Source organism: Anarrhichthys ocellatus, unplaced genomic scaffold (assembly GCF_004355925.1).
Source record: "Anarrhichthys ocellatus isolate YVR2014 unplaced genomic scaffold, GSC_Weel_1.0 scaffold1, whole genome shotgun sequence".
Lineage (NCBI taxonomy): Eukaryota > Metazoa > Chordata > Actinopteri > Perciformes > Anarhichadidae > Anarrhichthys > Anarrhichthys ocellatus.
In genome coordinates, this window is record NW_022280031.1 from 12,923,069 (window position 1) to 12,945,753 (window position 22,685).

A 22,685-nucleotide genomic window follows, 5' to 3' on the forward strand; every position below is an offset into this window, starting at 1 on the left:
TCCTCCCATTTCGTCCTCAGAGGTGTTTTGGTGGTGAATTGTGCAAGCTCCTCCGGTAGCCTTCCTCCTTGAGGCTACCTTTTATGATTCATTGGTGGAAGTCAGCCCTCTGGGAAAGAGGCTTCAGAGCGAGAACAAGTGGCTGGGGCTCAAGCCTTAGTGGACGATTTACTCTCAAGGGCCAGGAGAACTTCAAAACTATACTTCCATGTCCAAACCATAAGAGTAATGTTGTCTCTTCATGTTTTCCCTGACAAAGGGCTCTTTCTTATGTGGGACACACTCAGTCTGCGTCTCTGGAAACACCTCCTGTGAGTGACACGCAAACCGCACAGCTCTAATGTGGTACACGCACAGAAAGACCTATGCATGCAGTCTCTCTCCGCCTTTCTCTTATTCTTGCTACTTCACACATCTCCTCCGTGCTCCGCGAGGTGTGATTCAGAGAGCATTAGCACCACGGACGTGATGTACTCCATCATGAAAATGTAGCAGTGAGGTCTAATTCTGCACCTCCCAGGGATTTCTCTTCACACTCTATTCATTTGAACTCATCCTGCTACAGAAGCAGAGGAATCTGAGCAGTGAATGACGGTCGGGTAATTTGTGTTAAAATATATAAACTGTATCAGTTGCCAAGAGGAAGGACATGAAAAGTTGTTCCCTGGCACTGCCTCTAAGGCCTCCATTTGGAACCCACTCAACGGCACTTTGTAGCGTGTTTAAACATTATCCTAAGTAATCAGGGGGAGTGTTCATGAAGTTCTAACTTGATGTTTAAGTAATGAAATGCTAAACTCTGATGAGCATCATTAAACATATATGCATTGGGAGAGCTGCCCAACAGCCACTTTGATGCCTGTGCTTCTTGAAACAGATCATTAATATTCTGCTTTTTTGTTTTTTCTTCCCTCAATTCTGAAAAACTAAATCGAGACAAACAGAATAGAGCTTTTTTTCATTGTGGACATATCTGACAGCTTTTCAATCAGATGCATTTCATTATGTCTAAAACTCAGCATCACAAGTCGTAAAAAAAGGGTCATTCTCCATTATGCATGATTTCACAGAGAGAAAAGTTGACTCCATAAACAATCTGCTGCTTAATAAAACTTTACGGAGGTTTGAATGGACTTTTCTGGCGCACCATACAAAGTAACTTTGCTCACTTGGTAAAATGGCTTTTGGCGACAGTGAGAGTCTCAATTTATCTTTCAAATGCGCATCATTTTCAGCAATGATTTGAAATGCGGCTCTCACTCTTCTTCTCGAATAACAACTCTGTTGAATTTACATTTGTTAGCTCGACACATGTTTATATTTATTTACTGACAACGAAAGCCATAATTTATGTTGCCACCTGAGATGTAAATTGCCAATTAGAAGTGCTACTGTAGCACAGGAGCACAACAACAACAACAACAACAACAACGGAAAAGGAAGAATCGTGAAGAAAGATGGACTGTGGTTGATGCAGCAGCGGCGTGTATGGCAAAACAAAACCGGCTCTTCAGCATGCAGGCGGAAACGGCTAATTTTCACCTGAGTCTGCACTGATTAAGTTGTTACGACGAGTTGTTGAGAGGCTTAAGTTTTTTCTGCTGTGTTCCTTCCCTCGGCCATATGTCATTACTTAATAACTGTAGCAGTGTGAGAGAGAGCTAAAGAGAGAGGAGGAGGTGACAGAAAATGATTACTGCTCTTGGCCACTCTGCATAGATTATAGTTGTTGACGCTGAAGCTGAGCCATGATGTAGTGGGAAAATGTTGTTTGTTTTGGGGGAAGGAGGGGGGAGGGGGGGGGGTTTGTGGCGACATTGTCACAAGCACCTGCATTTATCTCTGTGCTTAAAAATTGCCGGTTGCAGTGAGATCAGAAGGCAGTAGAGTGTGTTATTTGTCGCTCAGAGGATAAAAAGCAAAACTGTCGCTTTTTATTTCTGAGAGCCGTGGAGTCTTTGTGTGACTAAACCGTCGCCGGTTTGTGACTGTGACCTTGAGTTTATGCGCAGAATGTACCCCATTGTGGGCGGTGCATTGTGGCTGTTGATGGTAATCGGCATGGGTGCCAAGCATCTAAGGTTTATCATATTGGCCCAAATAAAACAACACTGATTATGAGACACCTGTTTTTCTTTTCCTCCAAAAATCAGTCATTGGAAAAACAGTGCTTGATGTTACAACACACTATTTCTGTGGGAAAAGTTTCCCTGAGGTGCCATTAATCCAAGGAGAATAGGGTCATCATCCTTGAAAGTGTTTCTCTAGTAAATGTGAAACATGACATAATACTTCTGAAGCATGAATTTGTGTAACCAAGTCTATCCGCCCACATACTGCAGACTTTCTCTCCTGTCAGGCTCTTGGAAGCAGTCAAAATTATTTTTTTCCCGGCAGATTTTTTTTCTTTTTGAGCTCCTCATCGGCTGTGACTGCTCTAATTCTCAGCTGCCTGACGAATGACTTGGGCCATGGTCCGTTTCTGCAGTAAAGACGCCTGGAGACGCTTTGAACTCGTTTTTTTAGTAGACGATCGATCCGTTGCCGATAGAACCCGGACGGTTTTCAGCAGATGGCCATGGGCCGTGACCAGCTGGTTCAGCGTGAGGGAAGAAAACATAAAGCCCACAATTTGGTCCAACTGCAAGTCCAAAATCAGCCATGGAAGAACAACCTTAAAAACATTTGTAAGAACTAACTTAATCAGTCACTTCTTATATTGTAGTGTAATAATAATCGCAGTGACCAGCTGATCTGCCGACAGCACAGGGTCTCTCTCCAGCAAAGCCCTGCTTACAATGGAGCTAACAGCTTAGATCAATGGAGGTTATGATGCGTTCAAGCTGTAGTCAGTAAAAATTGGTATTAAGCGAAGGTAAATTATGAAGCTATCATGATGTGTTCAAGTGAAATCTAGTAAAATGTAGTTTTTAGCGAAAAAATTGAATAACAGCAGTACTCTCTTTATTCAAAACGAATAGCTGATGATATGACGTATCACGTAGCTGACTAGTCCTAGAAGACACCCTCATTTTTTTCAAAATATGTCATCTCATATTCGGGCCATTAAGGTACATTTAAGTGTGAAAAATGTATATGTGCATTTCTGTTTGTAAATTGTCCCAGTCTACACATCTCAATCTGTCCATGCTCTGCAGGAAATATTCTAATAATAAGTACGGCTGGCTTTTTATCCTGAGCCCCTATTCCTTCTCCCGCAATTTATCTCCACATTGTACAACCATACCTCATTAACAGCTCTTAATTGGCTGTTGGGCTAAGCTGGAAACAATGAAGCATTGATTTCCCTCAACATAATCACCTCATCCAGTCATTTAATGGCTGCTGTCACTGTGGGCCGCCAAGAGAAAAATTACCAGTTAGTGGTCCCATCGATGCCCTTCACCTCCCCTCATCAAAGGGTAGAGTGCACAGCCACCCACTCCATCTTAGCAGGTTGGTTTAACCCCTTTAGCTGCCTGACAGGCTCCAAGCACTGCATCCATCACAACCTGCAGTCGTGTCTCAAGTTGTTGTGATCCCGTATCACAACATAATGCACACACAGCTACTATTGTTCACTTGAGCGTGTCAGCAGAAGATATACATTATGGAATGCCACAAACTATCGTATGCGTAAATACACATACAAACAAACACAGAAGCGCACACACACACACACACACAAAGCCACGGATAATGGATGGTCATTTACCTCAACCCGAGCTCACAGCTACTAAAATTAAATGATGTCTCGTAGAGTGGCCATTTGTCGTCAAAGTGGCTCTGGTGACTGGCCCGGCAGAGTCATTGTGGAGCCATTTACACTGCTTCCTCTTCCACGTACCAGATGGTTTGTAGCAACCGCGCCTAATGTCCACCTGGTTGATGGCTGGACCTCGACTCATGGCTGATACCCACGCAAGCATTTGCGTATGCAAGTGTGAGTGTGTATTAGGGATACTAATCTGATGGCAATAATTATAATAATCATCATAATGATCATAGTTCTGTCCAAATTACTTGTATTCAGTCAATGTCCAAAAGTGAAATCACTTTTGTCATTTGTATAAGCTTAACCCCCATAAACCTTGTATACTCTACTATATAACTGATGATCATTTTTGCAAATTGTAGTACATTTGTGTAGAGCAGATTGTTGAATGTGCCGGAAGGCCAACCATCAGTTTTGATTTCTTTCAGTAAACGTTGAAAATCAACAAGTATATCAAGCAACTCAATACTTGCTGGTGGTTATCATTGATCTGTTTTTTTTTTGCTTCGAGTTGTTATTATTATTATTATAACCTTTTTTCTAATTCTGTGTGGGAATATGTGTACCTCATGCTGAATCCTCCCGCCTTCCCTTTGTGGTGGGCTTCCTTCAAAACTACAGCAAGTCTATAACCACGAACCTGCCTTATGATTCATTTAATCCTCAGTCTTCTCTGCAAAAGTTTTACACTACTTCCTGTACAACTTTTGGAATGGAACAAGGCTGTCGTGCAGAAGAGGAAGTTGCACTCAAATCAGTTGATTGACTATTTGTTTGTGTGTCATTGGTTCATTGGTCCTCCGTCTGTTCTGCTATCAGCTGTCTAGTGACATCCAATCTTATTCATATAAGTTTACCTTCATAAACTGTCAGTTTCCAATATAACTCGTATAATATCCTCAGTTTCTTTGAGAGCTCTCTCAAAAAGAACTGAGTTGTTGGCCAAATCTTACTGTGTAATGAATGGTCAATTTGTGGACTGAAGTGCCTCTGACTAAAATGGTGAAGACACACAACTTTAAAGGTACTCAAACTTGGTTCTGTAGCTTAAGTCCCTTTTGAGGAAACAAATCCAAAAGTCACCCATCAGAACGCATTACATCATTAGTGATACTAATGATATTTATGAAAGGGGTTTCCCTTTGCTGTCCCTTGTTTGTTAAACCTCTGTTGTCCAAAATCAGGCTTTGAAGCTAGCTGAGGGGATTCAACCCAATTTAGTATTCTGTGTTGCAACGTAAAGTCCTCACTTATTCAGAGATCTGCTTTGACTTGAAAGCAAGTCTGCAGGTCAGGAAGCTGTCGGTGAAATATTGAACAAGCCAACACATTGTGGGGTTTGGGGTTTTAGGTTTTAGCACACTCGGGGGATTTTTCGCCCAACATTTATAGTCTGTGTTCTGCCTCCTCCTGCCCAGAAATATCTGACAACAAGCGCTGAGAGAGTGACATTAATACTGCACGACGGCACGGTCCAGCAGGACTGCAAATGTTTGCCTTTTAATCCAGGACTCGGCGGCCTTTGGTCTGGCCACAGCAGACATTGATGGGAATGGGAGAAGAAAACTATTGCCAAACTTATCTCAGCTACTGGGAGCTCAGCTCCGTAATTCATGACCTGAGCCAATTCAAACATTTGCACAACCACCCCAGCTAGAGAAACACACACACTGGTTGTTGTCATGCCAGCGGAAGCAAATGCGTCTTCTCGACGCAAAAGGATGTCCTCTTTAAAACTTGGTACGGCCGATTGAAATGAGGCACAAACAAGATGGAATTTGGCATTTGGTTGTCTCCCCCTTCTTCTTGCACTCTATCCCCTATATATTCTGTAGATTGGAGAGGTTGAGTCCAACCCTCCTCCCCTCCTCTCATCTCCTCTTCTGTGTCCGGGGATGAGCTCTAGTTTAATTGTTGGACGCTGGTGTCTGTTGCAGTAGCTGTCAGAGAAAGATAAAGAGTTTTTCCTGGGGCGCAAGAAAAAGGGGAGAGCGGTGATGGAGGGCCTCTCTCCTGCAGCTCCGCTGGCTGCATTAGCCCCACGCTTTATAATTGTGTGAAGGGGGCACTTCCAGTGGCTCCCTCATTACTCACTGGCATGGCCAGTCCCTGGCAGCCAGACACACCTTGTCCTCTGGCTCTGGCTCTCTCTGCCTCTCTCTCTCTCTCTCTCTGCCTGTCTCGCTCATTTCAAGATGTCCCTCCGCTCCATCACCGCCCCCCTCCCTCCCATGGGCAATCCTCCCTATTGTTATTTTGACCCAGTACCGCCAACGGCGCCTTTCCCCTTCTCTTTTCACAGAATTTTTTTGACATCCCCCTTTGTCACACTGGGACCTATTGTACAGCATTTGCTCTGACTGATGTCACCCATGCTTTGGAGTTAATGCTTTAGTGTATTATAGCCTAAGCCTGCATTGCCTCTGTCATGGCACTCAAAAGGTGGCTAAGTCAATGACTGAGGCCTATGACTGCCAGGTCTTCCCTGGCGAAGCGTAGACAAAAGTTTCATCCTCTTTCAATCATACTGACGACATATGAAATACATCAAGGGTGCAAAGGCAGCCATATTAATACATAGCAAGTGCATGAGGTGATCTTTGTCGTAGGCTGATTGGTATGGAGTGAGAACAGCCAGCAGTGAGTGAGAGGCAATTAGATGACATAATTGAGATGCCTCGAGGGCCAATTTGTTACACATACTTACAGCGAAAGAGCCCAATGACTGTACTGCAGCGTGCCTCATGATGTGATGTGAGGCAGTCGAGTTCCTCTAAGCCCATGCTTCATTCACACTATTGTTGCTTATTTGGATTTTTGATGTACAGTCCGTTAATGAAAAGCTGCAGGAACATTGTGGTTGCATCAGTTCCTTTTCAGGGATATGTTTAGTCTCGCATTAATCTCTCACATGTACTGACCGTGTACCACTGTGTCTGTCTATCTGTCCGCAGAGGGAGGTACATGTGAGGTGATCGCCGCCCACCGATGCTGTAACAAGAATCGCATTGAGGAGCGCTCTCAGACAGTCAAGTGCTCCTGTTTACCGGGGAAAGTGGCCGGGACGACACGGAACAAACCCTCCTGTGTGGATGGTGAGGAAGTCTTGTTTGTTTTAACATTGTACCCAGTATGCTTACTAGGAATGATGTACACATTACGACCATTAGCCGACTAGGCGATTAGCCCGTTTGATTCTTATGCAAGAGGCCAGAGTTTAATCAGGATTCACATTTTTATTTACTGTAACCATTACCTGATTATTCGCCAGTACTACAGTCTTTCCCTAACCCTAACCGTACCTTGGCTACCATGCACAGATATAGTAGAAATTTTAAAGATATTGGCACTAGATGTAAATAGAAAAGTGTAGTTTATAGGGAAGGGTCACCCTATCAACAATACATATTTAACTCGTACCATTTATCAATCTAGATTGTTTTGCCGTGAGTTGCCGAGTGTTGGAAGATATCAGCAGAAGAGATGTCTTCTTCTCTAGAAAATAAAGGGACTATATGGCACTTGGATTGTGGTGTTTAAAGTACAAAAAAAATACATTTCAAAAACTCAACACAATGTTTCTTCCCAGAAATCATGACCCTGTTACTCAAGATAGTCCCATATTTACGAGAAGGCAGACTCTCTACTGTCGATATCTCCAAAACTAGGCCACTCACACAAACACAATCTACAGTATATTGATAAATAGCACTACAGGTAAGAGGGAAAATATGTATTTTTGATTTGAGGGTGAACGGTCCTTTTAAGGTAATTCAGAGTATTGCAGGATCATTCAATATTAAAGGTTATTTTTTTCAGATTTATCGAGTAGTTAGTAACTCTACAGTGCATACATTTCTTTAATGAACACTTTGCATAATCTTTGTATGAAAACAATTGTATTCATGTGAAATGAATACTTGCAATGAATTAATGAAAACAATAAATAGGACACTGTTATGAACTCAAATTAGGTTATTACTTAATTGGTGTTAACAAAGTTTTATTGAAAAGAAGACCATCTAAATAATTGTTACCTAATGTGTAATAAAATACGAATGAGAATATAGTAAGACATCCTTGACTTCTATATGAGACTAAGGAAAAGAAACCCGAGAGAGTTTCCATGTAAGCAAACTGGAGTTCACTGTATATACTATATATATATATATATATATATATATATATATATATATATATATATATAGTTTCATTATAGTATTACTATGATTATCAATGCATTATTGAACAATTACATAGAATATTACTCATTCTGCCAAACTGCAGCCGTCTACATGACATGTGCGTATATATAGATGTACAGATGTTACATGTCAGATACAGAAGAAGACTCCAAGGTGAGAATAGCATCAGGTTTGAATGAATTATGCTTGAATTAACACCTCAGACAACGACCTACAGCATATTCCAAAGTACCTTCCTCTGCTGTCTCAGTGATTTTTCGAATAAAAAAAAAAATACATTCAACCTGAACCCAGTGCTGTGCTGCTGGGCATCATGGGAGTTTAAGGATGAAGGCAGTTGGGCTGTTGAACACCTGAGCAGGGAACACATTGCAGATCACATCACCGAAGGCAGTTCAGGCTGATGGAAATGAATAACTAATAAACACAAGTCAGGGAAGCTTCAGGCTAGTGCACCTGAATTACTTCAGCTGAGGAAAAACAATCAGGCAGAGGCGTCTCCATGGGAGGAAAAAAAAGCCAATAGGAAGTCACAAATCTACTGAGACAGAACTGCGATGCTCCCTTCACACCAGGAAGCTCATTTATTGCTCCTCAGTCTCGATCTTTACACCACCACCTTCAGCAGAGATCAAAGTCATCTCTCCGACTGCCCTCTCGCCATGAAGTGACACTAAAATATCTTCATTAGGGGGGGATGTTACATGAACGGCCAGACAGGTCTGCTCAGTGGGCTTCACAGGGTTGGTTAGGCACAGCTGATACTCAAGAGAATCCTACAATATAAATTGGATATGTGCAGAGGATGACACACATGAAAAAAAAACATTCTCCCTGTTTGATGAAAAATAACCATAAACCCTACAAAACTTCAGCGGTGAACAGTAACATTTTTAGTCCTTGAGACATTTTGTACGAAAAAAGAATGCGTTTGCCCTGTGGTTGGACACATGAATGAAACATTTACAGAGCTCTGGCCTTGAGATGCAGATATGTTAGCAGACTGTGTTGTCCTTGTGCAGACAACCAGACACTCATCCACAGCACCTTACAGACAAGGGACTTTTAAAGCGTCCACATTCACTCAGATTTCAGTAACCATTGCTGAAGACAAACTTAAAAAATAAAAACCCTGAAAACCTTCACATCAAATTGAGACATTTTCTTGCCCACAACTAGAAATTGCACCTCAGCCATTAAAGGAATACATCACCCTCTTGAAGGCGCACTACTTATCCATGCAAGTACCGTTTATGTAGATGTGTTTTCAATAGTACGATTTTAGCAAAAATGCATGTATTCGGAAAGTAGTGAGCATAATGCAAGAGTTGTGTGAAAGCTTATAAATGGATGTTTTTATATAGTTTTGCTTTTGTTAAACGTGGCCCCCATTTACTGTTATTCATCAAGAATCCCCCCCCTCCGTTTTTGGATTCGTCGGCCACCAGAAAGGCATGCAAGAATTCAAGGTGAGACGGTGTGAGTGATACATATACAAATAATAATTTTGGGGCTGATGTATTCCTTTAAGATGAAAAGCAACAGTAAAAGTTACCAGTATAAGTAGGACAAAGATATAGCAATGAAAAACACCATTTGAGGAATGGAGGTGGAGAAGTAGGAGTATGTGGTTAACACTTCATGCCTTTATGCTTCAGGCCCTCGCAGTGAGAGAGTCCTTGCTGTGTATTGATTAACAAGCACTTATAGAGGGAATGGTGATACAAATGGAAATGACAAGTCACTGAGCAGCAAGCTACAGTATTGAGCACCATGATGCCACACTGAAAGAGCTAAGAGGACCTGACCTCTTAATGATTTTATTTCCTTTAGTTGGGGGCTTCGCATCGTCTCTTGGATCATTTTCACCTGCTTGGAAGTGAATCAGGCTGTTATTTATTTAACGATGAAACCACCACGGGATAAGGGCTGAAGGGCAGACGGCATAATAATGTTATTATTCATAAGAGCTCATCTGTAGTCGGAGGTGTCGCGCTTTGCAAACATGCCATTTAATTAAAAGATCTTTTTTTAGCAAGTGTGGAAATAAATGGACACAGGAGGAGGGGACCACTCAGTTCGAGAGGTTTTGATTGTCTAGGAAAGGTGCACCAGAAAGCTGGACGTGTTTATCAACTGGGCCCCGCGGGCCGCCGTTGCACCATGTGACGGATCATAGACTTGTGGAGTCAGTGGTCTGTCCCCTCAGCGGCACACCAGCCTGGCCCAGATGGAGCTTTCTCCCCAGGTCCCGGCGTTATTAATGTACCGTCCAGATGAGGAACGATGCTGCAGCCCAGCTCATCTCGCCGCACCCCTGGGGGACACCTGTCGCCCCCTGCACCATACACAGGTTATGTTCCCACAAACAAACACAAAACAAAAAAAAGAATTGCCAGTGCTCCGATATCAAAAGCGTGTCTTCAGAGGTCATTTGATTTGGACACACATACAGAGCCTGCAGGAATGAACACTCCTTTATCTTTGGCCAAATTTGTAGAAACAGGCAGTCTCCCTGATGTGCCGTATTATCGTTCATTAGCATCAAACTGCAACTTCAAAGCACACAGCGAGGAGCGAGCCCATTGTCGAGTGTTTACTACCTCGAGATTACGGGCCTCGTGGGGTTGTTGCAGTTGCTATTGGTAACTGTTTGGGCTGTTATTAATACATGAGGATGCGACGACAGCTTGCGTTGGGCGGTGGGGGTCTGCTGTCAGATTATCCCTCTAGTGGGAATTGATTATTAGCTTTGACAAGGAGAACTATGTCCCAGATATGTCAGGGCCAACGAGGCTCTTGGTGAAGAACATCACTTTTAACAAGTCAAACACTCATATCTCTCCAGCCTCGCCGGGCCGATCACATGCACTTGGATTAGGCGCTCGTCACTGCACCACTGCCTTTATCCTAGTGTATGAGACATGCAAGCCCTCCGCCGCAGTGTGGACCAACACACACAAAGACACACACTCACACACAAACTCATTTACCCAACGCACACTTGCAGATGCCCTAATACACGCACATGCTACCACTTTGTGTTGTCATGTAGCTGCTGTAGCAGTAAACTCTTTCGACAAGAGATGCACGCAAATGCCCGCTCGCTGCTGATCACTGATGGGGAATGAACCCTTCTGTTTGGCTGCGGGCACGTATAGCCAAGCATGACAGGTTGTCATGGTACATTTGAGATACGTCCGAGGGGGGGGGGGGAGGAAACACATGGACGCCACTTGAGGGGAGAAACCAGAGGTGCTGCGGTTCTTCCACATATATACTGGTCAAGCAGATGCTGTCAGAATATCATAAGCATGCAAGAGTTAATGTGCACAGACTGACACAGTCTTTAAAACATGTTTTTTTACATTACAAGGCCACCATTATTATTAGGGGGGAATGTAGTTCATCAAACGAAACCTTGTCGTTACATGCGTTCTGTGCATAAATACATATCTGATCTGCAAGAGTTTATTCATCACGGTACGTGCTTGCATGGACAGCCGAGTCTAAACTGATGGCACCCAAGCACAGTCAAGCAAACATCTCATCCTCCTGTTATAAAAACCCTGCCCCCCGACAGTTTACCTTTCATATTGGTCTACAGTCCCCCTGCTACTATATGTGGCTGGCTGACAAAACCTTCTGCAGTTACTGCCTGAGGGGATGGACAGAAAGAGCACATTATACTGTACAATAGAAAATAATTGCTCGTTTCTCTTACAGACAAACACATGCAGGCATAAGGAGAGACTGAAAAAGAGTGAAATCCTCCTGGGTCACAAAAGATGTTTGTGTCTTCGGAGAAAGTCCGAGATAATGATTGTGAAGCAGGATTTCTCCTCCATTTTTTTCACGTCCCACTGAGCTCTCACAGACAATGTGATTAGACTCTCAACCTTTGACCTGCCAGGAGAAGATCTGACCCTCAGCTGGAGTCAAAGGTCTCCTTAATGTTGTTTTTTTTCTCTCCTTATTTCTGTCTCTATTTTTTATTTTTTTTTGAAGCAACATCACATTTCCTTTCTGCTGTCACCACTCGAGTAGCCCGTCTACAGTTGTGCTGAGAGAGAAGTAAAGAAACACAAGGCAGATATATGTCAGCTGTGTGGGAGATACACTTTTATAAATGGCTTTTAAAGGAAAGGAAATAACCACCCAACAAAAGGACTCATTGTTCAACCATTAATAGACACGCACCTACACGCCAACGTCCACAGGCTCATGGCTGCTCAAAATGCACACAGACACACTGAGACACACTCGTAAAGGAATCATTGGATACTTTTGATACTCTACAGTTTTCAATACAACAATATTAATAGCAAACGCCACATGTACGTTTTAGCAATTTTAAGAATTACTCCACATGCTGTCTTTGCCTCACGACTGACAGTATTTTCGGCATTATCTGTCTGTATGTGTAACTGTACATTCCAGATTTACCGAAATTAATCTGAGGACATTTCTAAGACTTCATTTGAATTAACAAACAAAAAACATGCTGAAAACAATGAAATGATTCTTAAAGCCTGCAGGTGTCCATTACATATTCAGAAAAGCAGTGTGATTAGAAAGCCAAATGGTAATTCCTGAACAGCTAATCAAACCTCTGCTCTCTGGTCTCTGAGAGGGTCGAGGATTGATGCAGAATAATGACTCTCTGAAGCTGACCTCGGATTCAGGGGTTCAAGTCTCAGTCCCACTCTAATTACACACTTGCTCCATTTGCTTCACGCTCCTGTGACCCTTTCAATACTTCACCGTTCTTGCACTCATACCCCTGTCTCATTAGGATGGAATTGTGTTTTCTATTCTCATCAAGCGGTTCACTGTAACTCCTCTTGCCTACTTGCTTGATTATGTGACTGAGGGATTGATTGATGGGCTTTGTTTGGTTAATAACTGGGTGATACATCGGTGCACTGATGCAGAGCGATCAGGTAAAGGGTAGAGAGACAAAAGGACTTTCTGGTAGTAGAGACAGATGACCTGAATGAGTCAGTGGATGAGAAGACGTGAAGCTGGTTGTTAAATGTGACCTTCCGGGAAGCACTGACCGTGCGAACTTTAAATTTAACCAAACAAAATGGCATGAGAATTCAGAGTCCCGTTGCTTTCTGCTCCAGATCTTGGCTGACTTAAGTGACTCGCCAAAAGATAGACACTAAGGCTGACATCATTGGAATATCCATCATTTCACTATGATTAATTTAAGTCCAGTGAGCACAGTGCAGGCCGCTCCAAGTTAAAAAGCATTAACTATTCATTCAGTCCACAGATTCACAATTTTGACACAGACAGAAATGAATTCACCTCCTCATCAGTCAAGGTGTTCCAACATTCTGCTACCTGGCAGCGACGTGTCAGCGAGTTCAATCCATCACAGTGCGCGCTCACCTGTGATCTGACAGATGCACTTGTAAAAAGGTCCATTGCTTCATGTTTTTCAATCAATTCAAGTCCCACTCTCGGGTTGTTTGTCCATCAAAGCCCAAGACTCCAGCCTGCTACATGGCTAACATCTTGAATAAAACACTCTCTCCGTCCTTGTTTTTGGATTATTTCAGAGCCCATCTGTCATCTTTGACAGAATACAGCAGCTACTCTATGGCAACGCGTGGGGATCGTGTTAATTGGTGTTGGTGCTTTAAATCACACCAAAGGCTTTCAGCTTGTAAACAGATCGATCTGAAAATTAATAGTCGATCCAACGGGGTTAGTTGGGACAATTGCCCCCCTCTCATGCACTGACCAGCAGACACAAAGGAGGAGTCAAGTTTGCTGATGTTGGAACAAAGGTTGCACCCTGTGTGCTGACGGTGGCACTGGGAGTAGTTAAAGCAAAATGACTGTTGGAGGTCAGTGGTCACCAGAGAGCGATGCATGGATCTCGGCCCGGAAATGGCTCATCTCCAGTGGTCAAGGTCAGAGCCAGATGTCCTGGCCCGGGTACAGCCACGGACATGAAGCATGTGTGTTCACATTAGGCTCTTCTCCCTGATTCAACAATATCGAACAAGACTTTAATATCGGTCATCATAGAAATAAATAATGAACATAGGAAATGACACTATGAGAACCTATCCAGGCCCGTGTAATGCAGATGTTTCCTAGACTCTCCTTGTATAAATGATCTATGCTTCATGCACACACATTACAGGGAACATAGGGTGAGAGGTGAATTCACTTCTGTGAAGTAAATATCATTCAGCTTTCATGCAAAGCGGCTCTCATGTTTCCGCAACTCCTGTGAGGCACCTCCTGCTCTTGCTTCCTCTTCTTCTCCCTTTTTTCTCTCTGGCTCCATTTGAAGGGATTGATTTTTTGCTTTGCAGGTATCACTTTACCAATTTCAATTTCAAGTGGATTCTGCATTCACATTGTTGAATATTAAGCCTCCTCAGTGGGTGATATAATGAAAAACATCTTTTCCACCCCCCTCCTGCTCTGCAGCGAGAAGAAGGCGCGTAACAGAGTGGCGGTGTCGCGGCACGGCATCCTGTAAACCTGTAAACATGATTAACGGTGTGAAATGCATATTTAGCCAATGAATGGGAGGGAGAGGGGGGAAAAAAGCAAGAAAGAGGGAGCAGAGTGGAGGATGGACCAACGTGTGGTAATTAGTGGATAAGGTAAACAGCCGTGGGGGGAGCCAAAGGGCGCGTTCGCAGCTTTTTAGTGGATGTTCTCATTGTGGCGCTGAGTATCCTCGGGCTCATGGAGGGAAAAGCGAGGCAGGAAATCAGGAAATGCATCAAGTTCACTGAGCAGCAGTGGGGTGTTGTTGTGTGTCTGGTATACGTGTGTGTGTGTGTGTGTGTGTGTGTGTCTGTTCACACAGAACCACAGCATGCTCTGTGCTGTGAGGGACTGCACTTTAACAGCCTTCTTTCATCAGTTGGAGACGGCATGTCGCTCGTACTCACAATTAATTGGTGGTTGGCCTGTAACCTTGGCAACACAGGCTGGAGGGGAAATGATAGTTTTTGAGTTGGTTCAAAAAAATGGGTTTGGAAAATGAAATGACACTGCTTTAAGTAATTGCATTTACCCATTCATTTCACCTACATATCCTCCTTATGTTAACAGGACATGTTCAGAAAATGCCCCATGGCGGGGGGGTGAAGATGAGCTTTGAATTTTTCTCATTTGCTGTCAGAAACCGCATACGGACGGGCGTGAAAAACAAAAAAAGGTTCTCCACACATGAAAAAATAAATCAGACCTTGACTTTCCAAAATGGTTTAGATTTGAGCATTCTGACATAATTCAAAGAGATGTTCCCACTGCAAGACAGCTGGATTTAACAAAAAGAATAAAACATGAAAAAAATATATGAATTCATTTAGAATACATCACAACTATACGCATGTGGAAGAACAGGGAAGCACTTTTCCTCATTGATGAGTTGAACATATGGACTTGCGTATCCTGAAAGGTGTTGTTTAGCTATAATCTAAGACCTGTACTTATTTTATAAACACACACACACACACACACACATACATACATACTACACCCAGAGACATAAGTGGAGAAAGAAGAGAGGAGGGAGGGAGATCTTGAAGAGAACATATTTGTTTTTGTCAGATAGCTGGAGGAAGATTTCAGTTAAAGTTAATGAGCAATTAGTTTTGATTAAAAATGAGATTGCTCCCCTACATGCAATGTAGCTATATCAAAACAAAATAATGATTCATTTCTGTTGGTATAAGACATTATTGTCGACAGCAAAAGTACCCATGCAGCAACGATACAATTGCTCTGAGGCCGAAGAAGAAGGAAAAGATCCATTTAGAGACTCATGATATAGTGAGTGGGTGTTTGTATATGTGTGCACGTATACAAGTGTGTCTGTGTAAAATATGTAGGGTAACAGTTTTGAGTTTGTGTGGGAGGTTTCTGCATGTGTTCAACTTTTTGTGATGATTCTTTAAACTCTGGTTACTGTGTTTTTAATTGTACGTTATTATCACAGTTTATTTTCCTTTTAATGCTTATTTAAGGTTATTTTGTAATTATACCCCTTAACTTTGCTTTTTTATCTTTTTCTACCAAATTCACTAGCTTTCTTCTTCCACTCTTTGTTTGTTATATTATAGTATTATCATTATTTGTATCTGTGTGTGCATACATACAGGAATGTGTTCGCACACGTGTATCTGTGTGATAAACTAACCTGCTTTGTTGTCTGTGCTCACCTCCCACAGCGTCCATTGTGATTGGGAAATGGTGGTGTGAGATGGAGCCATGTCTGGAGGGAGAAGAGTGTAAGACTCTGCCCGACAACTCTGGATGGATGTGCTCCACTGGGAACAAAATCAAGACCACAAGAGTGAGACCTCACACACACTTACAAATGCATTTAAATGCACGCACAGACATCCACTCCCAATGCACATGTACATGTGAAACACACGCACATGGCGGTTCTGTATGCACATTTATCCCAGGCACACACTAGGGCTGCAACTAACAACTATATTGATAATCCAACTAATCTGTCAATTGTTACTTTGATTACCCTATTAATTATTATGCAATGCTCTATTACTACACATTGGAGATGCATCCATTCACCGAGAGAAATGTATCTGCACATGCATCATTCATATATATATATATATATATATATATATATATATATATATATATCTCATTATTTCACTTAAAATATATTATTATTATTATATATATTAAAATATATTATTTCACATATTTTAGCATCTCGCATATGTTAGCATCGAATGCCTTGATAAGCACTTTCAGCTTTGAAAAGTGCTTTATAAATTGTTCTTATTATGTTTATCATTATTATTATATTTGATCAGATATTGCTCAGTTTCAGTTTCAGATTTAGACCATCTCTGACTGACGGTATGAAATATTCCAAATACTCCATAACTTTGTAGACCGCTTCAACAGAATTACTTTGCTCGGCAACAGCTTGGGTCCATGTTTACTTCCTGTCAGCTGATGTCTGACCGGGCAGCTGGATACCTTGATCCATCACAAACAGACGGAAGTTATTTCTGTCCGTTGTTTCTGTCCATTACGTTTGTTCTTAAATTAGAACATGTAAATGTGCTTTGCCTTTTCCCCGCGTTATCAGTCTCTCCTTCCGACTCTTTTCAAATGCTTACTACAGAGACAGAGGAGAGCAGAGGAAGACGGCGTCATGTCCTGTAATTGGCTGGTTTACCGCCCCTATGGAGACGTTGCCACAGCGCACGTCGTGCATCATGACATGGACCCAACGAATCGATGATCAAATCTGTTTGCCAACTTTTTTTTTTTATAATTCAATCGATTAGTTGTTGCAGCCCTAATGCACACACTTGCATACATGTCCACATGCACACAGCAGCACATATTTTCACACAGTATTTGCCCAAATGCCAGAAAGACTTCCCTTCACTAGTCAACCTCCCTTGAACTGAGGAAATCACTAGAGATAACAAGAGTTTAAATACTTTGATTAAATGCTTTAGCAAAGCTTTTCTGCCAACTGCCTTCTTAATTTTTAATTAAGCTTCTGCCATTTAACAATCAAACATGCACAGAGCCAAACGTGTGGGTAAAAAAAAAAAAAAAAAAGGTGTCACACTGCATAGAGAATACTCAGAGAGTCTGTATAACAAGGTGGACTCTGTTGGGTGTAAGCAACCTATCTAAGGGCCCATAGTAGTAAAGAACAAACATAAAGCAGGCAGTAAACAAACAGGTGGGCTCTGCCTGAGGCCACACTCCTCTCAGAGATAAAGTTAACTGCCACTCTGCTTCTCCACTGCCTCCCGGCTCTGTAAACTGACTCCGAATGCGGCATGCAAAAATAATGAAGGGAGTTAAGTCCTCGAAGGAAGCAGTCCAGCACTCTGTGACAGGTTGATTACCCGATTTGTATTCATATAATTGATCCCACCACCACCCACCTGCTCGCGATCAGCAAACCCCCGTCTTCTCTTAGTGCATGGTGACAATGACTGAGAATAGAAGCGGAGGCTTAAGTGATGGTAGGGAACGTGTAAACAGCCAGTGAAGGTTAGACCACACGGGGCGTCCCAAGGCTGTTCTGCAGATTTATGTGTCCGCAGATAGACATAAAGCTTTCACTGGACCCCTTCACAGCCACCACAGGCCCAAAGTGTTCAGAGAGAAGTTGATCGAAAGGGCTCTTGCCATCCTGTGAAGGTAAGGCGCGTAGTACTTGGTTAACTCTAAAGAATGCATCTCTAATTCTCAAGTCAGTCCTTTGCACAATTTGAAATAAGTAAACTGGAAATAATGATTGCCTTTATGAAACAGATTACTATACATTGACCAAGGTTGTACATTTCTGCACACGAATGGAGGAGGAGCATTGCTACATATGAGTAAAATGGGTTTGGTCTGATATTATCAAAACCTTAAGAGGGCGAAAAAGTTCAGGCCGGAAGCTGCTTTTCTACCCAATACACACGTGTCCTTTTTTCTTGACCCTCTCTTTGCAGAATACCCAGCCATACTCCCCTTTTTAGCTTCCGGAAGCAAAATGCAGAGGATGGGTCAACAGAAATTGAGCTGCATTCTTGCTTCTGTAAAGGTTAGTCTTTTTCTCAAGCTATTCTTTGTTTTTATTTTGTTTTTTCCCGTCTCTCTCACATCACTTGTATAATGCACTTGAGTGTTGGGGCAGCAGGAGTGGGACCAACTCATGTTCAATGACTTCTCATTAACCCAAATACTCAGTGCGAAATAATCAAGTGTGTGTTTACATGCTGTGCATGATTACGCAGGCGTGACACAAATACTGAACGCACCGCCGCCCACTGTAAATATTTATCATCCGGCACAAGCATAAATAAAAAAGGAAGTTGCTGCATGTTCATACAAAACGGTGGCCCGTTTGATAAAATACATCAGCCAGTACGTAGACGGGTAAACATGCATATGCTGCAGCAGCACACTCATGGAGTACTGTAGCAACACACGCACACACACGCACACGCACACACACACACACACACACACACACACACACACACACACACACACGTCCACCGCTCAGCAGAACCCTGCTGTCTGTGAACAGTGTAATGGCAGGATCAGTCGCTCCTCCTTTCATTGCCTCCTTTGTTCCATGTCCTGTTTTCGCTATCGGCCGCTGTGTGGGCTTGATTACAGTGACTTGCTCCGTTCTGCCAATCCCATTAAGCACTAATCTGTGACATGCTACTTGCTCTTCTCTGTGTGTGTGTGGTTGTACTTATGTATGAACACATGTGTTTGATATGTCTCTTTGTTTGTTTGCGTGTACGCTCCCACATGTGCGCGACACCCCCGGGCAGGCCCTCATCCCTTTTTTTGCCGTGTGGCTCCTTATCAGAGGCCACTTGATATCCCGATCCCCCTCTGGGGGTCTTGTTGAGGCAGCTATCAGCACACAGCAAAGCTACCAATGCTACATGAAAGGCCTTTTATCCTGCACTCTGCTCCCTTTTTCAAGTCAACATTCCTCATTGACCTGCCTCTCGAGCCAAATTGCCTTATATGTGTTAGTTACGACAAAAGCCAGCAAGCACACAACACAGCATTGTTTATTTGTGTTTGTAATTCTCCGCCATTTCATATCACCTGCAGGTTTTCATTTTGCTCTAAAAAAAAGTGTCAGTGAAGCACAAAGAGGCGGGCATACACAGACATGTTTAACAGCAAACATATTTCACGACATCTTTAATAAAACATGTTTTTTTTTAATGGCGTAAGAAGCCAAGCAAAGCCAGTGCCTGACACCCGTGTTTCTTCTTTTCTTTCTCTATGTCTTTCAGAGAGGGAGCCCTTCATTGCCTGTTCTGTAGCAGCAGACAAGGCAGGCCCTTTTGTTTGTGGAAGTCACAGTGAGAGCGAGACTGGGGGAGCAACCTTCCAAAAAAAAAAAAAAACACTCGCCCACCATAGATCTGCATTACCCGCTCCGCTCGCTAAATAGATCAAACCACTCCTGCTCCCTCCAAACAATTACACTCCTTAAGAGAGACAGGCAGAACGAGTGGGCTGGGAATGAAAGCATCGTTTTTCCCCTGCTTTTGATGACAGTGAGAAGAATATTGTCCATGTGATAACCTCACTGTTAAGTGTGCTCGAGTGAATTTGAATTTGTCATCAAGGCGGGGATGTCGTAACACAGCCCACATCAGACGTTCAATGTGGCTTTTCTTTAGCTTTTTCACACTGCAACATAACTCATGTACAGTAGTTGTTTTAAGCATTTCTACTATGGAATATGTAATTGTTCAGATTAGTGAGTGCAAAGCGTTGGACTCAAGTGGATACTTCCACGCTTCACAGTGGGTCCCATTCAACTTGTCCAACATCATTTACTTGCTGTTCAGAGACCCACGTGTCCCCCATAAAAAAGGAGTGCAGGGCACTTTTTTAAGCAGAATAGCACACTGACAGGATGTAGCCCATCTGTGAGACAGTTTCAGAGCATAAGTGACCCACCAGCAGACGCATCGCCATCTAATTTGTCAAAATCGGGAGACGACACTCTGCAGTTGATCAAAATGAACTCCAAGCAGCCGTGCCACACACCGTTCAACTTCACAGAGAAATCATCTGCTCCATCACTGTGCTTGACAACACCTCTCCTCCTCCTGCAGTCCTGTACAATGTCATCGCCATGATAAAGCACACACAAATGGTCGACAGCAGTGCGTCTGGATACTTTTTTTTGAAGTCGGAGCTCCCGGGAATGGCCAGATTGACCTACTTTTGACTTGTTGTACAGGTTTAGGGGGAGAAGGAGTGCTACTCATTAATCTATCGCTATTTCTTTCTCATTGTCAATGTCACATTAAATGGATCTTGATGTATTTTGTTGTCTTGAGTCTTCTGTTTTTTTAGAGGGTGCTCTTTAGTGCTGTTTTAAGAAGGGTTTCTTAGCTGGCATGATTGATTTGTTCAGCACCAAACAAGAAAGGGGGAAAGGGGAGACCATGTTTGCACTAAATTATTTTGCTACGGCAGTTGTCCTTGGCTCCTTTTACTAACTGAAGTCTGAGTAAATTGCAATTTAATGCGGCCGGAAATTAGAATGCAGCCGGCTTAGTTGCCAGCAAAGACGGGATCGGCAGCAAATCTTTGAGCAATCCGCCGCTACCTGCTGCACTGTTCATTTTGAAGAGACAGAGGACAAAAAAGAGGGCACTTAATGTCTCACACACACACACACACACACACACACACACACACACACACACACACACGTGGGTTGAAATGACAGCATTTGCATACAACCCCTCTTCTCCCACTAACAAACCTCTGGTGGATTGGGTGTGAGATAGAGAGTGAGCCGTAATGTCTAACCTGTTGCTGCTCTTGTTCTGACAGAGGTCATTCTCTGCTCCAAAGTTTTGATATGTCGTCCTAAAGTAGATGATACAGATGAGCCCAGGGGGATTAATGTGTTTAAGGATCGGGGGGAGGAACAAATCTGCTCAGAGAAAAATGCTGGTACGAGAGCTGGAGGTGAAATCCACATGTTCAATCTGAGACTGTGAAGTTATTTAGAGCATACAAAGGAACAGCTGCTGCAACTTCCTAAATAGGCAAGATAGTCAGCAAGGGAGACTGTGTCAGTACAGCTAAGTGTTTCCTTAACATGGGGCTGCGAGACAGCTCATTTTGACATCCGTCTTAACAAGTCACTTGATCTTCAAAAAAGATTTTTCTGAAAAAAGAAACCGTAAAAAAGAAACCTGCCAGAGGTGTTCCACTTATTTCTCGTGATGCTTCCCTTGTTTCATTTACTGTCTAGCGTCCGTGTCCTCAAACAAGATACACAAAGTACTCAGCACATTCACACCTGTGCAATCCTGTAAATGTGTTATTTTAGAAACAGAAATCGTTCTAAAACATCAAAATACATAATGTAATGGTATATTAGAGAACTCTGGTCAACAGTTGTTTTTAGAATGTGCTTATTAAATACATTTGGATTGGATTTAGGGGACACGTTTTTTATTTAAGTAAAGTGCAGAAGTGGATGTGAAAATAGTGAAACATTCCTGGATCTGCACCAGAAATAATACCTGTACCTTGACCTATGACCTAACTGCACTCCTTTTACAAAGACATAAAATGTCTTGGAGGTATTGACTAACGGCCCTGATAAAACATGCTCACCTTCAAGAAGGAGAAAAGGCAGAGCTGAAAGTGTCACTTCCTTATTGGTTTTCATGAACAACTGTTGAAACAAGTGCAATCCTTTGGCAAAGAAACAGATTTATGATCTAAATGGCTTGCTTGAATTAAGACTTGTTGTAATGTCTCAAATGATTCTGTCAAATCAAAGACAGTCTCACAACAATACAACAACTGCACTGCCTTATGTTTTCAGACATGCTCGATGCTGACGCTAAATTAAACCCAAATTAAAATGCTAGCGAGTCTCATGCTTTCAAGATTGTTCTCTAAATAGTCTCAAAATAACACACCAAACACAGTAGGCAAATACAGGTGCACATAATTCTACCCAGAGAAAATGGTCGCCAACATCATTTGACTCCCTTGCCAGCATGTCCAACATATTGGAGCTCTGAGATTATTTATGTGCTGCAGCTCACAGAGTCCCGAGCAGCCCCCTCCACGACCAAATCCACACACCTGGCTGCCACCTGCCAAGCCTGCAGGAAATATCACCGCTGTATTTCTAAATTGAA

The 22,685-nt window shown here is 42.6% G+C and overlaps 1 protein-coding gene across 6 annotated transcripts in view; it reads left to right on the forward strand.

The window, feature by feature from the left end:
• The window catches only part of tafa1b (TAFA chemokine like family member 1b), a 102,087-nt gene that overhangs the window by 77,160 nt on the left and 2,242 nt on the right, over window positions 1-22,685 (forward strand). Inside the window, exons 3-6 of one of the 6 annotated variants that reach the window (XR_004213036.1) lie at window positions 6,730-6,870; window positions 16,194-16,318; window positions 18,474-18,565; window positions 19,791-21,270. Coding sequence is in view for 4 of the 6 variants with exons in the window: in XM_031855038.1 (XP_031710898.1) it covers window positions 6,730-6,870; window positions 16,194-16,447 (395 nt within the window). In the remaining 2 variants the exon portion in view is untranslated. Of the gene's footprint in view, window positions 1-6,729; window positions 6,871-16,193; window positions 16,568-17,131; window positions 18,566-19,790; window positions 21,271-22,685 lie in introns of those variants that run through there. The other 5 variants (XR_004213035.1, XM_031855047.1, XM_031855055.1 and 2 more) reach the window with 5 other exon arrangements.